The sequence below is a fragment of the Sinohyriopsis cumingii genome, chromosome 7 (assembly GCF_028554795.1).
Source record: "Sinohyriopsis cumingii isolate HCF-2022 chromosome 7, ASM2855479v2, whole genome shotgun sequence".
NCBI classification, from domain to species: Eukaryota; Metazoa; Mollusca; class Bivalvia; order Unionida; family Unionidae; genus Sinohyriopsis; species Sinohyriopsis cumingii.
The window spans coordinates 98162398-98182320 of NC_142967.1; the positions used below are offsets into that span (position 1 = coordinate 98162398).

Genomic DNA, 19923 nt, shown 5'->3' on the forward strand with positions numbered 1-19923 from the left:
GTCGTTTTCGCCCGTCAGGACATGCACGACGATTACCTATAGAGAATATCGGGTAGAGATAAAATAACCCCAGAACAACACCCACCTCCCACCTCTTAAAAATAAGAGACAAGACATAATTCCCTCCCCCAGTACAAGTTTATCCCCTTTTAAACTTTCCCACACTACTGCTCGACATGCCCGTGATCGCGCCCGCTTAATATGTGAGATCCGGCTGAATGGAATACTGTCCCCTCACTGGTTAAAATAAAATACTGTCCTGTATTTATTTATAACTGATTTTCAGTTGACCAATGATAAGGTAGTATTCCATTTAGCGCGTTGTTCTTGTGTTGGTTTTGCTTCTTTCTGTTACTTATTTTAAGGCCAATGATTCGTAACAAGCCACCTAACTTTGACAATATGACTCTTAATTTTGATCCGAGTAGCAATAAAAAGAACAACGACATGTTGTTGTTATACATATATAATATATTCAATTTTAAATGATACTAATAATTTCAGTTGAATATTCATAAGAAGTGAATTGGTTCAGTTTTCGGATACTTGGGGAAATGCATCCAGGGTCACTTGCACATAGTCGTATTGCATCATAGCGATCGCCGAAATGAAAGAAACCATCAGGGTATGTTTGTTGTTGTTGTTGTTGTTGTAGCGTTTAACGCCATTTTTCAGCAAAAGAGAGGCTATACATGGCGGCCAGCATTAATAGTATAGGGGGAACCCTGGAAAGAGTCACCGACCCACGAGATGTTACTGACAAGCTTTCTCACATACCAACATTGGCCGAACCCGAGACTCGAACCCACGCAGACAGAAGTGGTATTGCAGTGATCCATAATGGTTAGCGCTTTAGACCACTCGGGGCCCCTGAGTATGTTTGAAAAGTACACTCCGATAGCTGCATGTATAAAGGGAAACGCCTTGTGTTTACTTGTTGTTTTCCGTTGGTGCGTGGAGGTGCTGTGTATATTTTGTATACATGAAACTATTCTTGTATGTAATATGAAACTTTTCTTTGTCATGTACCTAACTCGATACCTGATGCAAAATCTCTTAATGGAGGAAATAAAGATCAATGAGCGAAGAAATGGTCTATACATAAGTATTGTTAATGTCAGCCGTGTTAGAAAGAAACATATCGATACGAATATTATCTTCGGATGGTAGAGACAATATAATTTCCAAAATATCTTCCCTAGTGACCATATCCAATGGATATTATTTCTGTATAGAAGTACCTAGATATCAATACAAACATTGCATGTTATTTCATTACGTTTTACCCAGTAATATTTGATACTGGTGAAATGACCATGTTTGTCTGCTCCGGTTTGGTTGGGGTGTAGTGAAATGTGATTAGGTACGAGTAGGGATTGAGTTTAGGTATAATCGATTTTTATAATCACGTCCCCCACCCGCAAACACAAAACCTTCCAACCCCATCACGTTCTGTCCGAGTTTGAGTTGAATATCTTTTGACGTAAGTCCATCCAGTTTACCCACTGGATTGTTTGTGGTAAAGTTTACATAGAACATATAATCCACCCACCCACCCCGACCTCCCCATTATATTTTGGTCATATAGTTAACATTGGAGTAGTGTAAAACATGAGAAACAAGTTGGCCAAGTGTGTTAATCAACAACATTCGTAACTTCAGAATGGCTGATAATTATGAATTTACACACAATGAGGTTACCTCCAGTGATGTCTAAACTAGCTGATAACCCTTCATACCATTTCTATATTTCTTCAAAGTTACAAATCGGAGATCACGTCTGAGTGTTATAGTATTTTGACGTAACAAAAGTTTCTCTCATACATAATGCAAGAGTCAATTAGGAAAGGAACCCCGAGCATTAACGCATGTTAAAGTACTTTGTCTATTTGTGTGTTTTGTTGTTGTTGTTATTGTTTATCTGATTCGACGTGTTGGCGGACTTAACGATGGATATGTTTTCTTAAAGTCTAGCCCGAAATTAGAGTCACCCGAAGCGAGCGAGATGAGAATATTTTGTGATTTTAAAGGCGAGCATCTTAGACCACTCGAGTACCTGAGCCATTGATTTTCCTTTTCTATTTGTTAAATTGTTTTTCAGTATGTTTCTTTCCTCCCATTCCTGGCGGTGAAGCCGTGCAGTTCATATCTTAGAGCTTCTCTCTTTTACTGCAAGAGGTATCTCTGACTGCCCTTTCTGGAAATGCACCAACCCCTACCATCATCCCCCCCCCCTTCTGTGTTTCGGCGAATTTCTAATTTACTATGTGAATTGCCCGTCCTTGGACGGGAATAAAAATACGTAAATTATTTTGGGATCAGCGACTTCAAAAAAAAGTTTAAACATACAAATACAAATAAAGTTTTGAAAGAATTGTGATGCCGCCACTCGTTTCGAACTTGTGACTTTTTGTTTGGCAACCTGGATTGCACAGTAAGACAAATGTGGGTGTTTTTATATGACTATTTTGATTGCCCGTCCTAGGACGGGAATTAAAAAAATTAAATAAATAAATAAATAAACTGGGGGAGAGAGTTTAAAAGAAGTTTGAAGATAAATATAACAATGTAATTAAAAAATATATGTTGCGAATGCCGCTACGAGTTTCAAACTCGTGACCTCTTGTTTGGCAGCCGGAACATATAGAAATACAAATATGTTTTTTGTATGTATATGATATATCAGGTTTTCTACAATGCCGTGTTGTTGTTGGTTTTTTTTCCTTCTTTCAAGTCGGAAAAGATGTTCTACCACATCGGATCAAGACATCTGTAATGCAATTTATTATTTCTTTGTATTGCTCTTTGCTATTTTTATCCGTTGTGTATAGTACGCTTTCTTCTGAATGTTACGATGCCTAGTTTTTATTTTTGTAGTTATTTTTTTCTGTCTTTATTTGTTTTTCAGTTCAATATCGAATGACTTTTTGGCGTATAAACTTTGTTTTACAAAAAGTGATATACTGGTAATCTTTTTTAAATATCTTCTAAACGATACATCTCCAGTTAGCCAAACAAATATTTTTATTCAGTCCATATTTTCTTGATCTGACTTTATATTTAAGAACTATAATTTTTATATATCTCATTTTTGTTGGTGGTTCTATTAATTTGGTCATATTATTGTTTCTGTATATCCCATGCATTTGTTTCAACGTATACACAAAGAAATATATATTTTTTACAAAGACTCCCCTTTATCTAGTTTGTTTTTAATGCTTTTTTAAATATCTTCCAATTTATAATGTCTAAGATGTTTGATTATTTAGTCATCCCTACTTTATGAGTTTCGTTGCGGAGGTAATGGAACTTCCCTCCCTATATGAACAGGATTCTTTCTTTGTCAAAGGTATCTATCATACTGTTCTTTAAATCTACCTAGTTAAACATACCATATGTTAATATACATATGTCTGAGCGACCTGCATTCGATCCATTATATTCAAATTTGCATGTGCCTACATTTGTAAGTTAGTTCGTAGTTTTTCTCAATTGTGTTGAATTTGTATACTCTTATACCCCCCCCCCCGCACATACACACAAGTCACTCCTAAACCTATTACACGTCTCGTTACAAGTTCTGGTTCGTGTCCAGGGTTGTTGTCCTGCCAGTTACTTATTAACAGAATTTAATTTGTTTTGCATGATTTATTTTAGATTCTATTGCTTTCCCGAAGTCCATAAATCCCTTTTCTAAATGTTTGAAGGTGTACGCATCGTATGTAAAATTTGTATTAGTCACACGAACATGCTGTACCATTAATAGTTCCTTTTTGAAGTTTGGGAGTTAAATTTCCTTTATATTTTTATTGTTATACATTCTGATTCGGAGGGCTTCTATTGCTATTACAAATAATATCGATAACGAACAATCCTGTCTCGCGGAACGTTCTATATTAAATTTCATCGTGCATATGTAAGAAACTATATCTATGTAACTATACTATATTCTGTCAAAAGCCTTTTCTTGATGTATAAGATCAAGGCCCCTCCTCTCTTTAGTTTCCAAAAAATCAATCGCTGTTTTCAAGGTTATAATTTTGTTATGAATATAAGGTTAATTATGTTTCCGACGTATGTGTTAGTTCTGTTAGAAAGGATCTCACTATGCATTTTATAGTCTGTATTTAAAAACGATATCGATATCCAACTCGTTACGTCTTTTACATCTCCTTTCCAATTATACATAAGTATTTCTACCCCTTCTTTCATCGTGGACGTCATTTCATTATTTAATAGAATATTAACATATCGTATATTTAATATTGGAATTAAGAGATATTGTAAGGTAATATATAAATATGTCGTTAAGCCACAACCAACAATTGATTTTCCTGTATGGAGTTGCTTAAATGCTGCAATTATTTCATTTGATATTATACGTTTTTTGCATAGAGACCTAGAGTCCTGTGGGATTTGCGACAATTCTATATTCCAGGCGTATTCTTCTATCACCGCCCCCCTCCCCCCCCCCCCCCCCGGTGATATATTTGTGTAACGTTTAGTTCATTTTAAAAGCTGTATATTTCTTCCATTATGTGTGTTGGTTTAGTTATGGTGACATTATCTTTTTTAGTTTTTCCATATGCCTGCTATTTCCTTTTCTTATTTTTCCATGATTTGCATCCTTCTTGCTTTTATATGTAAATTGGAAAATTCTCCTGCCATTATTTTGTGCCAGTTAATTTGTAATCTTATAAAGCTTCGTACTTTCATCACTTTTATTTTATCCTTTTCTTTTTGTATTTAAATATTTATTATTGTATTGCACTCTCTTAGTCTTCCCCGTCTTATGTTTTGTTTGACTTGACAATATGTTTTGGCTATTGATTTAATTTCTTCTTAATTAATATTCCCTATTTGAAAAGGTTTCTAACAGTACTTTAAGTATGGTTTTGTATTCTTCGTCATCTACAACTGAGTTGTTTAATTGCTACAGGTTCTGACCGAATCCTGCCCAGCTTCACTTGGTAACAGGTAAATCGTACATAAATTAACGGTCGAATAATTCGGTTTTCTTGTATTTATTTGCAGTTTTGACTGCATTATACGAATCTGTATTTCAGGATGCCTGAAACGGCTGCGATTAGTATACGTACTGATGAAAATAAAATTCAAACTTTCGCTTGCTATTATGGTGTATTTTTGTAACAGCTAGCAAAACTGTATATGAATTGGACGGTGAAGACTACATTTGAAACTATCGAAGTCAGCCACGTCTAAAACTTTCATCAAACTTTTTAAAAAATCATTTGTTTTATCAGTAAATTGTTTAAAGATAGTATATATCCTTTGGGTTGTGCCCTTGCCACACAACTTTGGAAATAGTTCAGATAGCTTCTCCATTTACCATCATGGATATAAAATAAAGGTATGCTGTTTATCGATAGAGAGTATTTGCTTCTATCGAGAGAATAATGGATATATTTCATTTATTTAATTATATGGGGATGAAAATATCCATTATTCACTCAATACTAGCCGGTTTTACTATATGTTCCGCTCGAACGTATTGGCTAGCAAAATGTATAATAAATTGAAGTAGAAGCTCTCTTACTGGATAATGTCAGCTGATCACCATTTATTTTCTGCTGTGTTTTTCATGATATTTGTATAGAAAATAGTAGTAGTAACAGAGCCTGCTTTCTTTTCGGCCAATTGGACCGATGAAGCCCAATTAGGCCCCGCATTCAAGGTGCCCCGTGCATTAGTAAATGTTAAACATATATCTACAGAGAGAAAGTAACTTTAGATCGATGGAAGAAATGTTAAGTTCGATAGTGTATAAAACTTGTTTAAAAGTTTATTTCCAAATGCAGTGCTCACAGGAGGCCCCTCGCGTAAATCCAGAGGTCCCGCCAAATAATCCAAATCCAGCCACGCGTTTGCTAAGGCCACCCGTGAGACCATTCATAAATGACTCCAGTGAATTATGAAAAAAATATTTTAAATGGAAAATCAGCTGATTCGCAGACTAGCATATAACACAAATACGTATAATCATCTGAAATTGATGTACATAATGATTGCTATATACAGTAAAAAAATATAAAGATTAAACAACAATCTCTCGCACAAAATATTTGCAAAATCGATCTATATCTAAATAACCACGCCTATCTTTAAGATTAAAACTTTATACAGTCCGAATTAACACTATTCTGGATTACGGCCAGTTATTCCAGTCCCGTTTAATAAGTATGCTAAAACAGTCGCCTGATTACGATAAGTGATCACATAAGCCAATGTTTTATGGATGCCGACAGCAGAACCCCGATATTCAGACCGTCCAACCCTTGCGATCACTTTATTACCGTCTCCCTGGTAATCGTGATAGCTAAATACACTGTATATAATACTGTTAGGTGACACATATAAATTTTACCTCAGCGAGATATATACTAAACCTTTGGGCGACACATGAACCATTCGGCGACCGGTCGCCCAGAATGTTGGTTTTTTGCATGAGCGTACATAGTTTCACCTTTCGGCGACAGTAAATGGGCGACAAACAATGTATGTTTGTCATTTATTTTATTTTACCACTTTTTCGTGTGTTTCTATATTCCATTCAGTATTCTATACAGTATTCACTATATAGGCACAATCATGACCCACACATATTCAGTATACAACGATGTCGCCGAAAGGTTGCAATTTAGACGCTGTCGCCTAAAGGTCGGATTTGTGTGTATATATATATATATATATATATATATATATATATATATATATATATATATATATACACTGGAGTCATCGAATAAAATCCAGGTGGCACACTTAAAAAAGACACCAGTAGTTTCTTCAACTGAACAACAATTACTGTGTTTGACACCACACATGTCAAATATTCAAGATTAGTCTTGGTAATTGGTTGTGTCCTTTATATTTCGAACTTAGATCTTACCAAAATATATTGGCAGGTACCCATCAATGATAATACCCACACCTTAGCGTTTTTGCGTACCCTAAATGTCATAACGTAGTTTAACCGTATGCCTTGTCCTGGGCAAATATGTTATGAAGTTAAATATCGTTAAGTTCCACAGTATTGTAAGTATGATAAAACAATATTAATGAAAATATATATGGTTTTGAATGAGTGATTAATAAGTGATAGAATATGTATCTAATCTATGCTTGTTTTACCTTTTTCTTACCTTCTTCACATCTCATCCCATTCTCCAAACGTACATTACAATTGCTGTTAATGTATAAAAAGAATCATATATTTTACCATCAAGCTCTTACATGTGAACAGGAATATGAATTTCATCATCGGTATAAATGTCAACATTTTATAATTCAAAGCAAGACAAAGCACTTAATACAACTATAACATCGGTATGTGCATTTATTTAAGACCCATGGTCGCACATTAAATAGCCGAATTATTCAATTGAGTTATTTCCAGAGATAAATATAATTACTGAGCATTACGTGGTGAACACTTTTCATGAATCTTTAATTGTAACTGATCTGTCTCGTGTATGTTTGTTAATTATTCTTTCGTCATTATTTTCGACATATCAGAATGATTGTTTTGCTTGATTTTCAACTTATTTATTTCATACCCGTCAGACATTTAATTATCCGATTATCAGTAATGCAACTGTGACATCTGTCTTATTAACTGAATACAACTCACCTCCCTGCAAAAATATATACATGAAATTGCAGCTGATGTCTTTCGTTTAATCAAAATTACCTTTGTATTTTATGGTCAATATCAAACGAGTTACGCTAGTTTTTGAGAGCCAGAAAGAGATGTTTTTCACACTAACCTATCGCGCTAATCGCTTTGATATTTGACATTTATTCGAGTTAGTTATTAGTTCGTGATTGGAGATTACGCCCATTTAGCGATCTCGCACACGTTTCGACTTTTTTTTCTTGCGTGATATGTACATATCAATTTCATAACAGCGCTAACTGGCTTAATATTAATGTGTATACATCTGTTAGTCGACCTTATCCATTCTAAAAGTCCTACACTAAATCACTTATTCAAATCAAACTGGCATTTTGGATGAATGTTGGACCAAATTGTTTTGTGCTCCTTGAATGTGTCATTGTAACATCATTTCCTGGATTTATTCAAACAGTGTTTAAAATTGTATATTGCCAACAAGCTTACAAGTCGCATATATCATTATACGCTGATAGCCAGAGTTAGGCTTATGTAACCCATTTATATGACTCATTGCAAATCGCTTACATATTATGTATAACCGTCATGTTTGAACTTTAACCTCTATAATATAAGGCATATTATCAGACATTTACTGTGAGCAAATTCGGATGAACACGAAACTAACATATTGCATAAATCACGTAGTTGAGCAACAATTGCTTTAACATCATGTATATGTTTCTCTAGTCTTTTTCCATGTAATGCTTCTTTGTAAAGTGAATTTTATTTGGAAGAGATAAATATTAGTCACTTTCCAAAGGCAATGGCGGTGGTATCGACGTCATGAACAATTTCTATGGTGGCTTTTGTTAAAGGTTTTCAGTTCCGTGTTCTACTTCATGCCTCTAAACTTTCGTTCAATATTATGGAGAAATAAACTTTGATTACATATTCGGTTAAGCTAACATTTGACAATTTGCTCACGTTCTATATAGATTTGTGAGTGAAAGACTCGATACGACAGCTCAATATATTGATTGTAGAGTCATTGCCATTTTATTAAATATTTGCATCCTGGTTTCGGTTATTTTATATTTTAGGTAATCTCTGTTAAAAAGGTAACGCTATTCGGATTACATTCATTTTTTTTATTAAAAAAATACATCATAAGCTTATACTTTAACGGAGAGAGAGAGAGAGAGAGAGAGAGAGAGAGAGAGACAGACAGACAGAGAGAGAGGTGCGAGAGATAGAGGTGCGAGAGAGAAGGAGGAATTTATCTGAAACATTTTTGATCTGCTGAAAGAGGAAAATAAATTGTAAATGAAGCATATGTTTTTACATACCTTACATGAGTTCAAAATGGAAATCACAATGTCCTCAATTGTAATGCTTTCATTCCGCAAAAAGTAAATGCATTTAATTAGAAATAAAGAAAATGTTTCCTAAAAGTGAGGATGCAAATAGTTTACCAGCATTAGATATCACAATTTACTTTTCTCAGGAAAATTATTTCCATTGCAAAGGGGGGGGGGCGTTTACACACGATACATCTTTCTACGTTTAAATAAATCATTACTCGGTCGAGCGTCAACTTGTTCTCTAACCGTTCATACTTCTATCCATCCAATGTAAAATCACTGGCTAAGTCATAACAATGATTTCCACTTTTTCCACGAGACTAAAAAGCTCGATAAGACACATCCATTACATTCTGTCCAATCCTCGTTCCTTTTATGGCATGTTTATGGCGTGTTAAAAACAACGAAATTTTCTAACTTCTTGAAAGTGATTGACATATAGCAAATCGACTCTCCTTACAAAGAAAACAAAATGCTGTCTAAACGGCATAAGGTTGTTTTAGTGAATTAAATCAGATAAATAGCATTTCTATCTTTTCATAACGTGACATAGTTTTCATACAGATTCAGCATTCGCGTCATCAGGGTTGCCATGACAAGTCATACACATATACAATTATCCTTGATAATACAAATATCAAATAAATGTATTTACCCCTTTTAAGTTAAACGTGATATTGTGTTGTGTTTCGAACCATGTGGCCAATATTATAATAAAATTGAAATTACTTTGTTCAAAATATTAGCTAAAATATCATTGGAAAATAAAAACAAAAATTACGTTGGAAACAAAGAGTGAATACACATATATACAAGCAAATGCGAGATCATTTCGATATCAAACTGTGCTGACTGCACATAAGTATATACAAGACCAGCAATCTTGGATTAATATACATAATGAGAAAATAAGCTAACTCTAACCCATATTACAATTTGTATTTTTAGAGTAAGCCTACCGCATATTATAACCTAAAATTACATTGCATTCAAAGACGGAATAGTTCGCAAAATATTTACACCGATTGACTTGTATTATTTCTAATGGCGTGTACGTTAGGAATCTAACCCAATAACATTAAAATCGCTATTTTATAAATTGTTCAGCTTACAATACCTTCTCCATATATCTGAGTTAAATAACTCAACATAAGTTCCTAATAATGTAATAATGAATATGTTAATCTGGTACATCTCGATAGCTTTTGATGAAACAAATGAGGGAACCCATTCCGGCCCATACATAGCACAAAAAAGATGTTTTGTTTCAAGTTACATCTTTCAAAATATTTCTAAATGGATTAGGCCACTGATTGCAATTACAAACACATTATTCCGTTTTTGAGTATAATTTTGATATTCATACTAGTCATGACTTCAAAAAAATCTTGACTGCGTTTTAGTACTTTAAATTAGAAGAAGCATTTGATATTCCACCTTTTGTCAGCTTGGCATTTTATGACCGTTACTTTGAGCGCATTATAATGTCCCATATTAGTGGCTGCCGACACGTGAGACTCGGTTCTGAAGATCTAACATTTATATGCTACCATTACTTATAAAACATCAATTATTCAGTTCAACAACCTTATCATTGTTTCATGTTGATATCGCATTACCGCTAACCGTCTAACAAAAAATATATATTTCATCACTTCATCCCATTCAAATGACACTACCTGAAAAACTGGGAATATATGTATCCTATCATTTACAATTGACAAACGGTATATTTCCAATGAAATAAAATGTTTGACTTGTATGTAAGTGGAACATACGTAAAATCACATGAACCGTCTAGGTTGATGTAACTTATTAAATAAAGAATATGTGGATGCTATCATACAGCCAATAGATAGATAGATAGATAGGTAGATAGAGATAGATAGATAGATAGATATATAGATAGATAGATATATATTGATAGACAGATAGATACATTGATAGATAAGGCATCTAGATTTTTTTATAAATTACATTCATTTCAAACGTTTATGAGTCAGTTAGTAGCACAATATGTCCATTATTACGGATATGTATATCTTGTGAGATAGAAGTACACTACACTGTTGGACACACATGTTTCGATGACATATATGTATTACATCTCGAATATCATGTGATTATGAACTTATAGAGATCAGATTATATTTTTCACGTTCTGCTTTCCAAATATTGTAAGGAAAAATATGTTTTGATTTGATAAATTATATTATCAGTAATATGACTATTGTCTTATACAAGGTGTATTCCAAACTTTGATAAGCATATCCGAAGGCACCTCGTGAGACGTTATTAGCTTATCTCCCTTGTACAAACATGGATCAAACGGCGGTCTGCCTGAGTTAAATCCTGGAATCGGATGCAACTTGTAGCCCAGGTTTCTAATGCAAATCGCCACGTATACATCCTCTAAATGAAAGAAAGGCACATTGCTTGATATTTCGAATATTTTCTTCGCAACATTGATGCTTGTGACATACCCTGTTCCAGAACAGTATCCGGGATATGAACGATGCGGATAGCTTTCTAATGATGCGTACCATTTCGAAGCAGTGTTCCGAATGGGATCTGCAGCATGATGGCACGCACCGCCGACCGTCCTCTGTAAGGTTGTATTCTCTAGCTGTATAATTTTTAAAAGTCCTGGAATGTTAACCCACATGTCATCGTCTGTCTTAAGCACAAATTTTGCATGAGAACATTTTTCAATGGCATACTTGAAGGCCATCATGGTTTTATATGTCAGATTATGATATGTGTCAATGAAATCCTCTTTAAGTATGTCTTTGTACATTTTATTTTCTTCCTCTACGAGTTTTCTTAACGTTTCGTCAGGTACCTCTCCAAGAAGAAACGAATATCGTATATTGGCTGTATTTTTGTTTGTATAATTCAACCACGTCTGCCGAATTGCGTTCCTTTCTTTTCCATGATGATGTGTTGTAAAAATAAAAATTACTAAATCGATTTCCTGAGATTCCTCATAAAGCTTGCACATTACATCGCTATTGATGATATAATTAAAATTATGAGAAAAGCAGACAACACATGCGTCTGGCCTTGGTTTTTGAAAGTGTGAATCATTTTTTGAAATAAGCTGACTTCCAAAAAATATACCTCGCATGCTATTTATGATTGCAGAGTGAAAGGAAGCTATATAACTTAGCTTGTTTGTTGTAGTATACACTAAAGCAATTGTGACAAACATTGAAAAGAACAATACTAACATAAACATTTTTGCTGTTCTATTACAGGCCATGATTCCGAATGAACTAATACTGTAATTACCCAAAGATTTTCCTATTTACATTGGGCTTCTGCTAACACAATTTAAACTGTGTTGCGATGGTTACAGCCCTTTATGCCATTAAAGCAAAACAAAATTTAAAAAAAAAAAAAAAAACGTTAATGCATATCTCTTTTGTTTATGTGCTATAGAGCACATTCTATCCGTTGTTGACTTCGTAAATAATGTTTTAATGTTGTATCTATACTTCCTTTGATCTTGGACACTTTTTGTTTCTTTAACATTAGTTTGGTATATTTTGTTTCATTTTTCTATGGTATTTTTTGTTAATTGTTCTTTAAACGATGTCGTATTCAATACATTTTAACTATATTTTTCTGGTTTTTATTTTGGAACAAGAGTGAATATTATAATATTTACAAATACGCTTATACATCATACTCTGTTGACAGAAAATAGACACCGTCGTCCTTGTTATTCGGACACAGTGATTGAACATATTTCTGATTGGAGTTTAATACTCCGTTCAACTGTGCTTTGATGGCGATGTCAAAAGTCTAGATAAAAACTTGTGTTTCTTTTAAAAGTTTCAAATTAGTGATCATAGTTCGTGCTCCCCTTTTCATAGCACATTGGTCATAATAAAAAATATAAGTCTACGGATAGAACGTATTTATTTATTTACTTTATTTTTCAATTTTTGTTTTGTTTATTTATGTATTTATTTATTTAATTATATATTTATTTATTTATTCAACATTTCATCAGACATTAAAGTGATGCCCAAGCTGGGGTACCTTGGAGGCATCACCACACAGAACTGATAGTTCACAAGTACAAAGAGAGATATGTCAATCATTAAAGTTCTAAGAATACATATGGAGCAAGAAAGATAAAAATGGAAGTAAAGTCATGTTGTGTTGTTCGTTTTGATTATTTTAACTTTCTGATCTTAAGTGTACTTTACATTTGAATAGCGAATTCTTAATAAATTTTTATTAATTTTCGTATTTGGTAGTGAATGAATGTTCTTACGTGTCATCTCTGTATCTCAAAACATATGTATCTTTGAGAAAGACTATAACGAGCCATCACCGACTCCCTGTAGACAGAGCTTTGGGGAAACATTTGACACCTTGTCTAATGAAGAGTACATTCTTTTTCCAGTAAAACAAAATACACTGACAATGGCAAACACAGCTAATGTCGCAGAAAGGACATTGAATCACTTATAGCTATTGCTGCATTATCATATGTGACCTTAGAGTAAGATAAGATATAAACGTTTTTTGCTGCGCTCTTGTTCTGTATTTTAATATTTAATAAATAATAGGCTTGACTTATTATTGAACATTGGTAATAACTAGTTCATATATTTTCCATAAATATAATGATCATCAATATATATATATATATATATATATATATATATATATATATATATATATATATATATATATATATATATATATATATATATAGTGGCCGAGTGGTCTGAAGCGCTCTCCGTTACGGATCACTGCCATCTCACCTCTGTCTGCGCCGGTTCGAGTCTCGGATTCAGCCAATGTGGGTATGTGAGAAAGCTTTTCAGTAGCTTCTCGTGGGTCGCTGGTTCTTTCCAGGGTTTTCCCGGGTTCTTCCTCCACCATTAATACTGGCCGCCATGCATAGCCTATCGTGTGCTGAAAAATGGCGTTAAACCCCACAACAACAACAACTATATATATATATATATATATATATATATATATATATATATATATATATATATATATATATATATATATATATATATATATATATATATATATATATATATATGAATGAGCCAAAATGCAACCTTTGGCAGACATATGAGCAACCTTTAGGCGACCGCTGTGGCCTAAAGGATATATCAAGTGTCTCCCAAAAGTCAGACAATATTTTCTACTGTTTCTGTGAACATAAAACTGTATTGGTCACTTGATATATGTAAATGAGATAGTAATAAGGTTAAAACTTATTTTTATGTCAACTTTATTTAAAAGGATGCTTAGATGTTTAAAATTTAAATTTTTTATGTATATTCGCAGTGCATCCTTTCGGCGACGTCATGTATATTACGTATATCTTTGTTGGTAGCGTGTATGTTTATATCACTAAAATAGATTTTAAGTTTTTTTTGATCATCATCGTTTTACATATCGCACCGTTAGCATATATAACGAAATACCATAGCCCAACATATTAGCTAAATATTTTGCCCACTTCTAGGTTTAACTTCGAAGAGATACCTTCGAGCGTAATGTGCATGCTTATATATTGGCCTAGTCAGCTTCCGGAAAATCCGTCTCTAAATTTTCAAAAATAATCGCGGGTTTGCAGTTGTCTTACATAAAGCGCATTGTAATTACTGCAAATGTAATCACTGCAAATATAGCAATCCAATTACTGCAAATATAGCAATCCAATTTGGATCAAACTGGCTGACTGTAAAAAAAAAAAAGCATTATTAATTATTTTACAAATTCCTTGGGGCCAAAGTGTCAGAGTGGTCTATAACGCTCACTGTTCTGGATCTCTGCCATCTCACCTCTGTCTGTGTGGGTTTGAGTCTCAGGCTCGGCCTGTGGGTATGTGAGAAAGCTTGCTGGTAGCTTCTTGCGGGTTGGTGGTTCTTTCTGGGGTTTTGCCAGGTTCTTCCTCCACCATTTATTCTGGCTGTCATGTATAGCCTATCTTGCGTCGAAAAATGGCATTAAACCCTATAACAAAAACAATAAATTCTATATGTCGTTGCGGGCTGCAGGAAATAATTCCATCGGCCATCAGTTTGAGACCTCTGGACTAGATACATATAAGCTGTACTTTCTAGTAATTTTTGGCAACCTTAATGTTTCTTCTTACAGTTTGTATACAACAGCCATTTGATAATATTATACGTGCACCTATTTTCCAGCTGTCAGTCTGCTTGTTCTTTATTTTGATAGGAATAAGTTAGGCTCCCTACAGTCTGTGGTTACCAAACTATTTGATCAGTATACCTTTGGGGAGAGTCTGTTTAATTTTAGATATCAAAAGTGAGGGTGAATAGGACTAAAAGACTGAAGATGGTTATCTACATGCATACTCACTGCTTTGACCAAACCATGTAAATAGGAGATGAAAAAGACACTAACTGATTGAGAGAGAATGCCCCACTTGTTACATGGTACTTTTGTTGGTTATTGTTATCTAGGAGATGATTGACTGTGGTGTTATTGCCCAGATTGAGTAAATACCAATGTCAAATATGAAATTAATGGATGGAATAACAGAGATATGAGCAGTGATTTAGAATAGGACAACACATGCTCCCCCCCCCCCCTTAAAAAATAACAATTTAATCAATTACATAAAAATATGAAATTGAACAATACATTGAATGTACTTTCTCTTAGAAATAGAATTTCAAAATTTATAAGAAATGCAGTTATCAATTCTGTTATACCGATAAAACAAATTTGAATAATAAAACTCATTGCTCAGCATGCCGGAATAATCTGGTTGTGCCTCCTTCCAAATTCAGTGCTTGTGATAGGTCAGAGTCGCTGTATTCCTTTTCCTACATTCTCTCTCTCTCTCTCTCTCTCTCTCTCTCTCTCTCTCTCTCTCTCTCTCTCTCTCTCTCTCTCTCCAGCCTCATTTCCATATTTAGAGATATTTCCATGAAAACGTTTACAAAATATAGCATGGGACATCTGTCACATTGCCATATGAAACATGCTTTGCGTAATATAAGGATCATATGGAATAGAAACCAAGGCATGCAAAATAACTTGCCTACTCAGGATGTTGGAATAGAGGCCTAGCGTGATGTCTGGTGAAGGAAAATGAGGCTTCTTGCTGCAAATAAAATCGCGTGGCAGACTTTCGGTGATGCAGTAACAACTGACAATTTTCAAATTTCGTCAGAAATGTTTGTTGTGATTTTGCTGTTGTAAACAACATATTACATTAATAAGTCTTGTTTGCGATTTTAGTTTATATATTAAGATAATTATCACTTAGAGATAACATGTTTACAGATGTTGAGTTAATGGTTTGTTTCCTTTTTAAATGAAGAATTATCTGGAAGCAACTTTGCAGACTAATGCATGGCATACAAGCAAACCTAACAACTTGCTTACCTCCTACAGCAGAACAACTCGATAACTGCCTGCGTTCATTGCTCGACAAACATGCCCCAGCTACCAAGTGAAGAGTATCAATTCAAAAGTGTTCTCCATGGTATAGCAGTGTTAGGGACCAGCTTCGCACTGCTAAAAGAGACCGCCATAAAGCTGAAAGGCTTTGGCTTTCCACGAGACTCACCATTCATAAGCAGATATATGAAGCCGCTAAGAAGAATGTCACAAATATAGTCCATGCAGCAAAATCAGCGCACTACAGTACTAAGATCATGGAAAGTTCCAGCTGCAAAGAGCTCTTCAGGATTACTAACAAGCTAATGTCAAGGAACAAATCTACACCACTTCCAACTACCTTTTCTCCAGTCGACCTTCCGGACATGTTTGCAAATTTCTTCCGTGACAAAGTACAAGTCATTAGAGACAAGCTTGACACCACAGTTTCAATTGACTCGTCATCAGCATACCGTTGGGATACATAATTTGAGCGACAACCATTATCAGCATTTGAACCTGTCTCTATGGATTTCGTACGTATAATCCTGATGAACAGTGCACCAAAGTCATGTGAACTTGATCAATTCCAACATCTCTGCTGCTTGAGTGCTTAGATCGAGTATTGCATTTACTAACTAATGTTATTAATACCTCTCTCTCATCAGAGGAATTTCCATCATTTTTCAAAACTGCCATTGTAAAGCCTCTACTGAAGAAACCATCACTCGACCACAACAATTTAAACAACTACTGCCCAGTTTCTAATCTCCCATTCATATAAATAATCTTAGAAAACGTTGTTCTATCCCAGCTTGTATCTCACCTGAATTCAAACAGTCTTTTTAGCAATGTACAATCTGCCTATCGCCCTTGCCACAGTACTGAAACTAAAAGTAGTTAATGACATTCTCTCTGCTTTGGATAGCGGAAAGATTACAGTCCTCACCATCCTTGATTTGTCTGGAGCATTTGATACAATGATCATCATATATTACTTCATCATTTCCAGCATTTATTTTTCATTCATGATACAGCCTTACTGTGGTTCAAGTCCTACTTGGTCAATAGGACACAAATTGTGTCTGCAAATGGAATAAACTCAAGCCCAGTTGATATATGTTGTGGTGTTCCACAAGGGTCTTTTCTTGGACCTGTTTTCTTCATTCTATACACTCGGCCGCTCTCAAGTGTCATACATCATCATCTAGTGTCTCACGAATTGTACGCTGATGACAACCAAATATAGAAATCTAGCCACCCAACTGAATTTGATGCTACCATCCAAGGTGTGGAGAGGTGCATTTCTGACGTGAAATCATGGACATACTATAAATATGATAAAACTGAGGCCATTCTGATTACAACACAAAGACCTTCTCATTCACATCCTTTACCTCAAACAATAAATATCAGCAACACCAACATTAAATTCCCACAATCAGGACGAAACCTAGGTGTTACTCTGGACAGTACTCTCACATTGCACCAACACGTCATGAACATATGCAAGGCTGCATATCTTGAGCTGAGACGCATCAGTTCCATTCGCAGATATCTTTCACTTAATGCCACTAAAGCTTTTGTATGTTTATTAGTACCTTCAAGACTGGACTATTTCAACTCAATTCTGTCTGGTTCATCTCAATGTCTACTCCAAAAACTTCAAAAAGTTCAAAACACAGCTGCTTGGATCATACTTAGAGTACCACGATCAGAGCACACCTCCCCGCTGCTCTGTACCCTATATTGACTATCCATTCGATCCAGAATCAAACACAACATGTGTTCTCTGTGCTACGTTTCACTGATGGACTCTAGTCCAACATACCTATCTGACCTCACCCACGTGTACACCAGCATGATGCTAAGGTTCCTCTTCTGACAATCATATACTCATTATTCCCACTATAAAAACAAAGTCATATAGACAGCTTTCTTTTGCATACTAGGGCCCAGAAACGTGGAATGAATTGCCCACTGAACTAAGACACAAAGACACAGTGATCCCATTCAAGAGTGCCATCAAAACTCACTTATTTCGACTGCAAGAACAAACTTAAAGACCTAATGATGTTTCCTACCTTAAATATTCTCAGCATGTTTTTTATGTTTTCTAATTTCATGGTGTTTGTGTTTGCAATCATATCATTAGATACCATTAGATATTTTTTTTATCTTATAGGTGTTGTCTAATGTTGTTAAGCGCTTTCAGCTTCTAAAGATCAAGCGCTATACAAAGTCCTCTTTATTATAATTATTATTGTGAATTTAATGGGAAAAATAACTTTTGACCCTCATCCAGGTTATGTTATTACGTCTTGGCTTTTGTTATACAGTGGAGCCTCGTTAATCCGGACACATTCGTTCCCAGCGAATATGTCCGGATTAACGAGTTTTCCGGATAATTGAATCATGCACATTTTTTATTTTACGATATCATCACACTGTATATATGTACATGTATATGCTAGCTTTAAAGGTAATGTACTGTATTTTCAATAATGGTTGAAATAAATTAATGAATACATCAATTAATTTGTGTTTATTTCACATTATTATAACATGTGCTTGTACGTACATATACAGTAAATATACGTTTAGACAATTAACACATCGAACAGATCACAGTATGTTCATGTAAATGTATGTAATGTACATACATTTATTATGTCAATTTCCTGAAGAAGTCTGTAACCTTTGTTTGCCTGGATTCTTTGAAGCCCTATACTGTCCACAGCTTAAAAATGTCAACTGTATTTGCACAGCAAAAAATAAAATGTGATCGTTACATACAATTGGTAAACAACAAAGAGGCTTCATGACACTTTTAATTTATTTACCATATGTTATGTCACAAAGCGTGGACGATTTGATCCCAGTGTGTTTATTTAATTATTAACTCCCCCTTCGGCGACTACCTAAAACAGACATTGTTTATACAATCGCTGGTTACAATATGGTCAGGCTACTTAGTTATTGATAGTGGCCATAGATTCTCAAGGGCTTCACTACTGTGTTTTATGTATTATTCTTCTGATTGTATTTTCACATACGATTTTTCGAATTTTCTTTTTTTTGGACAGATTATTTCCGGATTATCGAGACAAGTTTTAATGTAATTTTACACCTTGTTCCCCGATTTTGATTTCCGGATCCGGAACGCGGATTTCTTGATTAACGGAGCAAATTAACGTTTAGGAATTCCGTTCGCGTTGAATTATGTCCGGATAGCGAGGTTTCCGGATAAACGGAGTCCGGATTAACGAGGCTCCACTGTATATATTTTTGTTTACTTCAGAATGATTCATTCCATATCTTAACATCAGTCTACTGGAGTCAGTTGTGTTCAATTATAGTTTGTGAAGACTTAATTTATTTATTTCAATTATCGATTCTAATTATAACGTGCTTTTTGATTTTAGGACTAAATTACTATCTTGGTATTATTGTGAATTTATTCAATGATATTTTGGATTATAGTGTTGCGTTACATCGAGACTGTCAGCACATCCACACTAGTCCAGACTT

At 34.5% G+C, this 19923-nt stretch overlaps 1 protein-coding gene across 1 annotated transcript; it reads right to left on the minus strand.

The window, feature by feature from the left end:
- Positions 1-8685: 8685 nt before the first annotated feature.
- Positions 8686-12302, minus strand: LOC149795783 (beta-1,3-galactosyltransferase 1-like). The gene has a single exon (XM_089965705.1). The coding sequence runs from the start codon at positions 12257-12259 to the stop codon at positions 11225-11227; it is 1035 nt and encodes a 344-aa protein (XP_089821831.1). The 5' UTR covers positions 12260-12302; the 3' UTR covers positions 8686-11224.
- Positions 12303-19923: the final 7621 nt, after the last annotated feature.

Excerpts from the sequence above, each read along its gene's own strand:
- LOC149795783 (XM_089965705.1), bottom strand. The coding sequence starts at position 12,259 with ATGGCCTGTAATAGAACAGCAAAAATGTTTATGTTAGTATTGTTCTTT.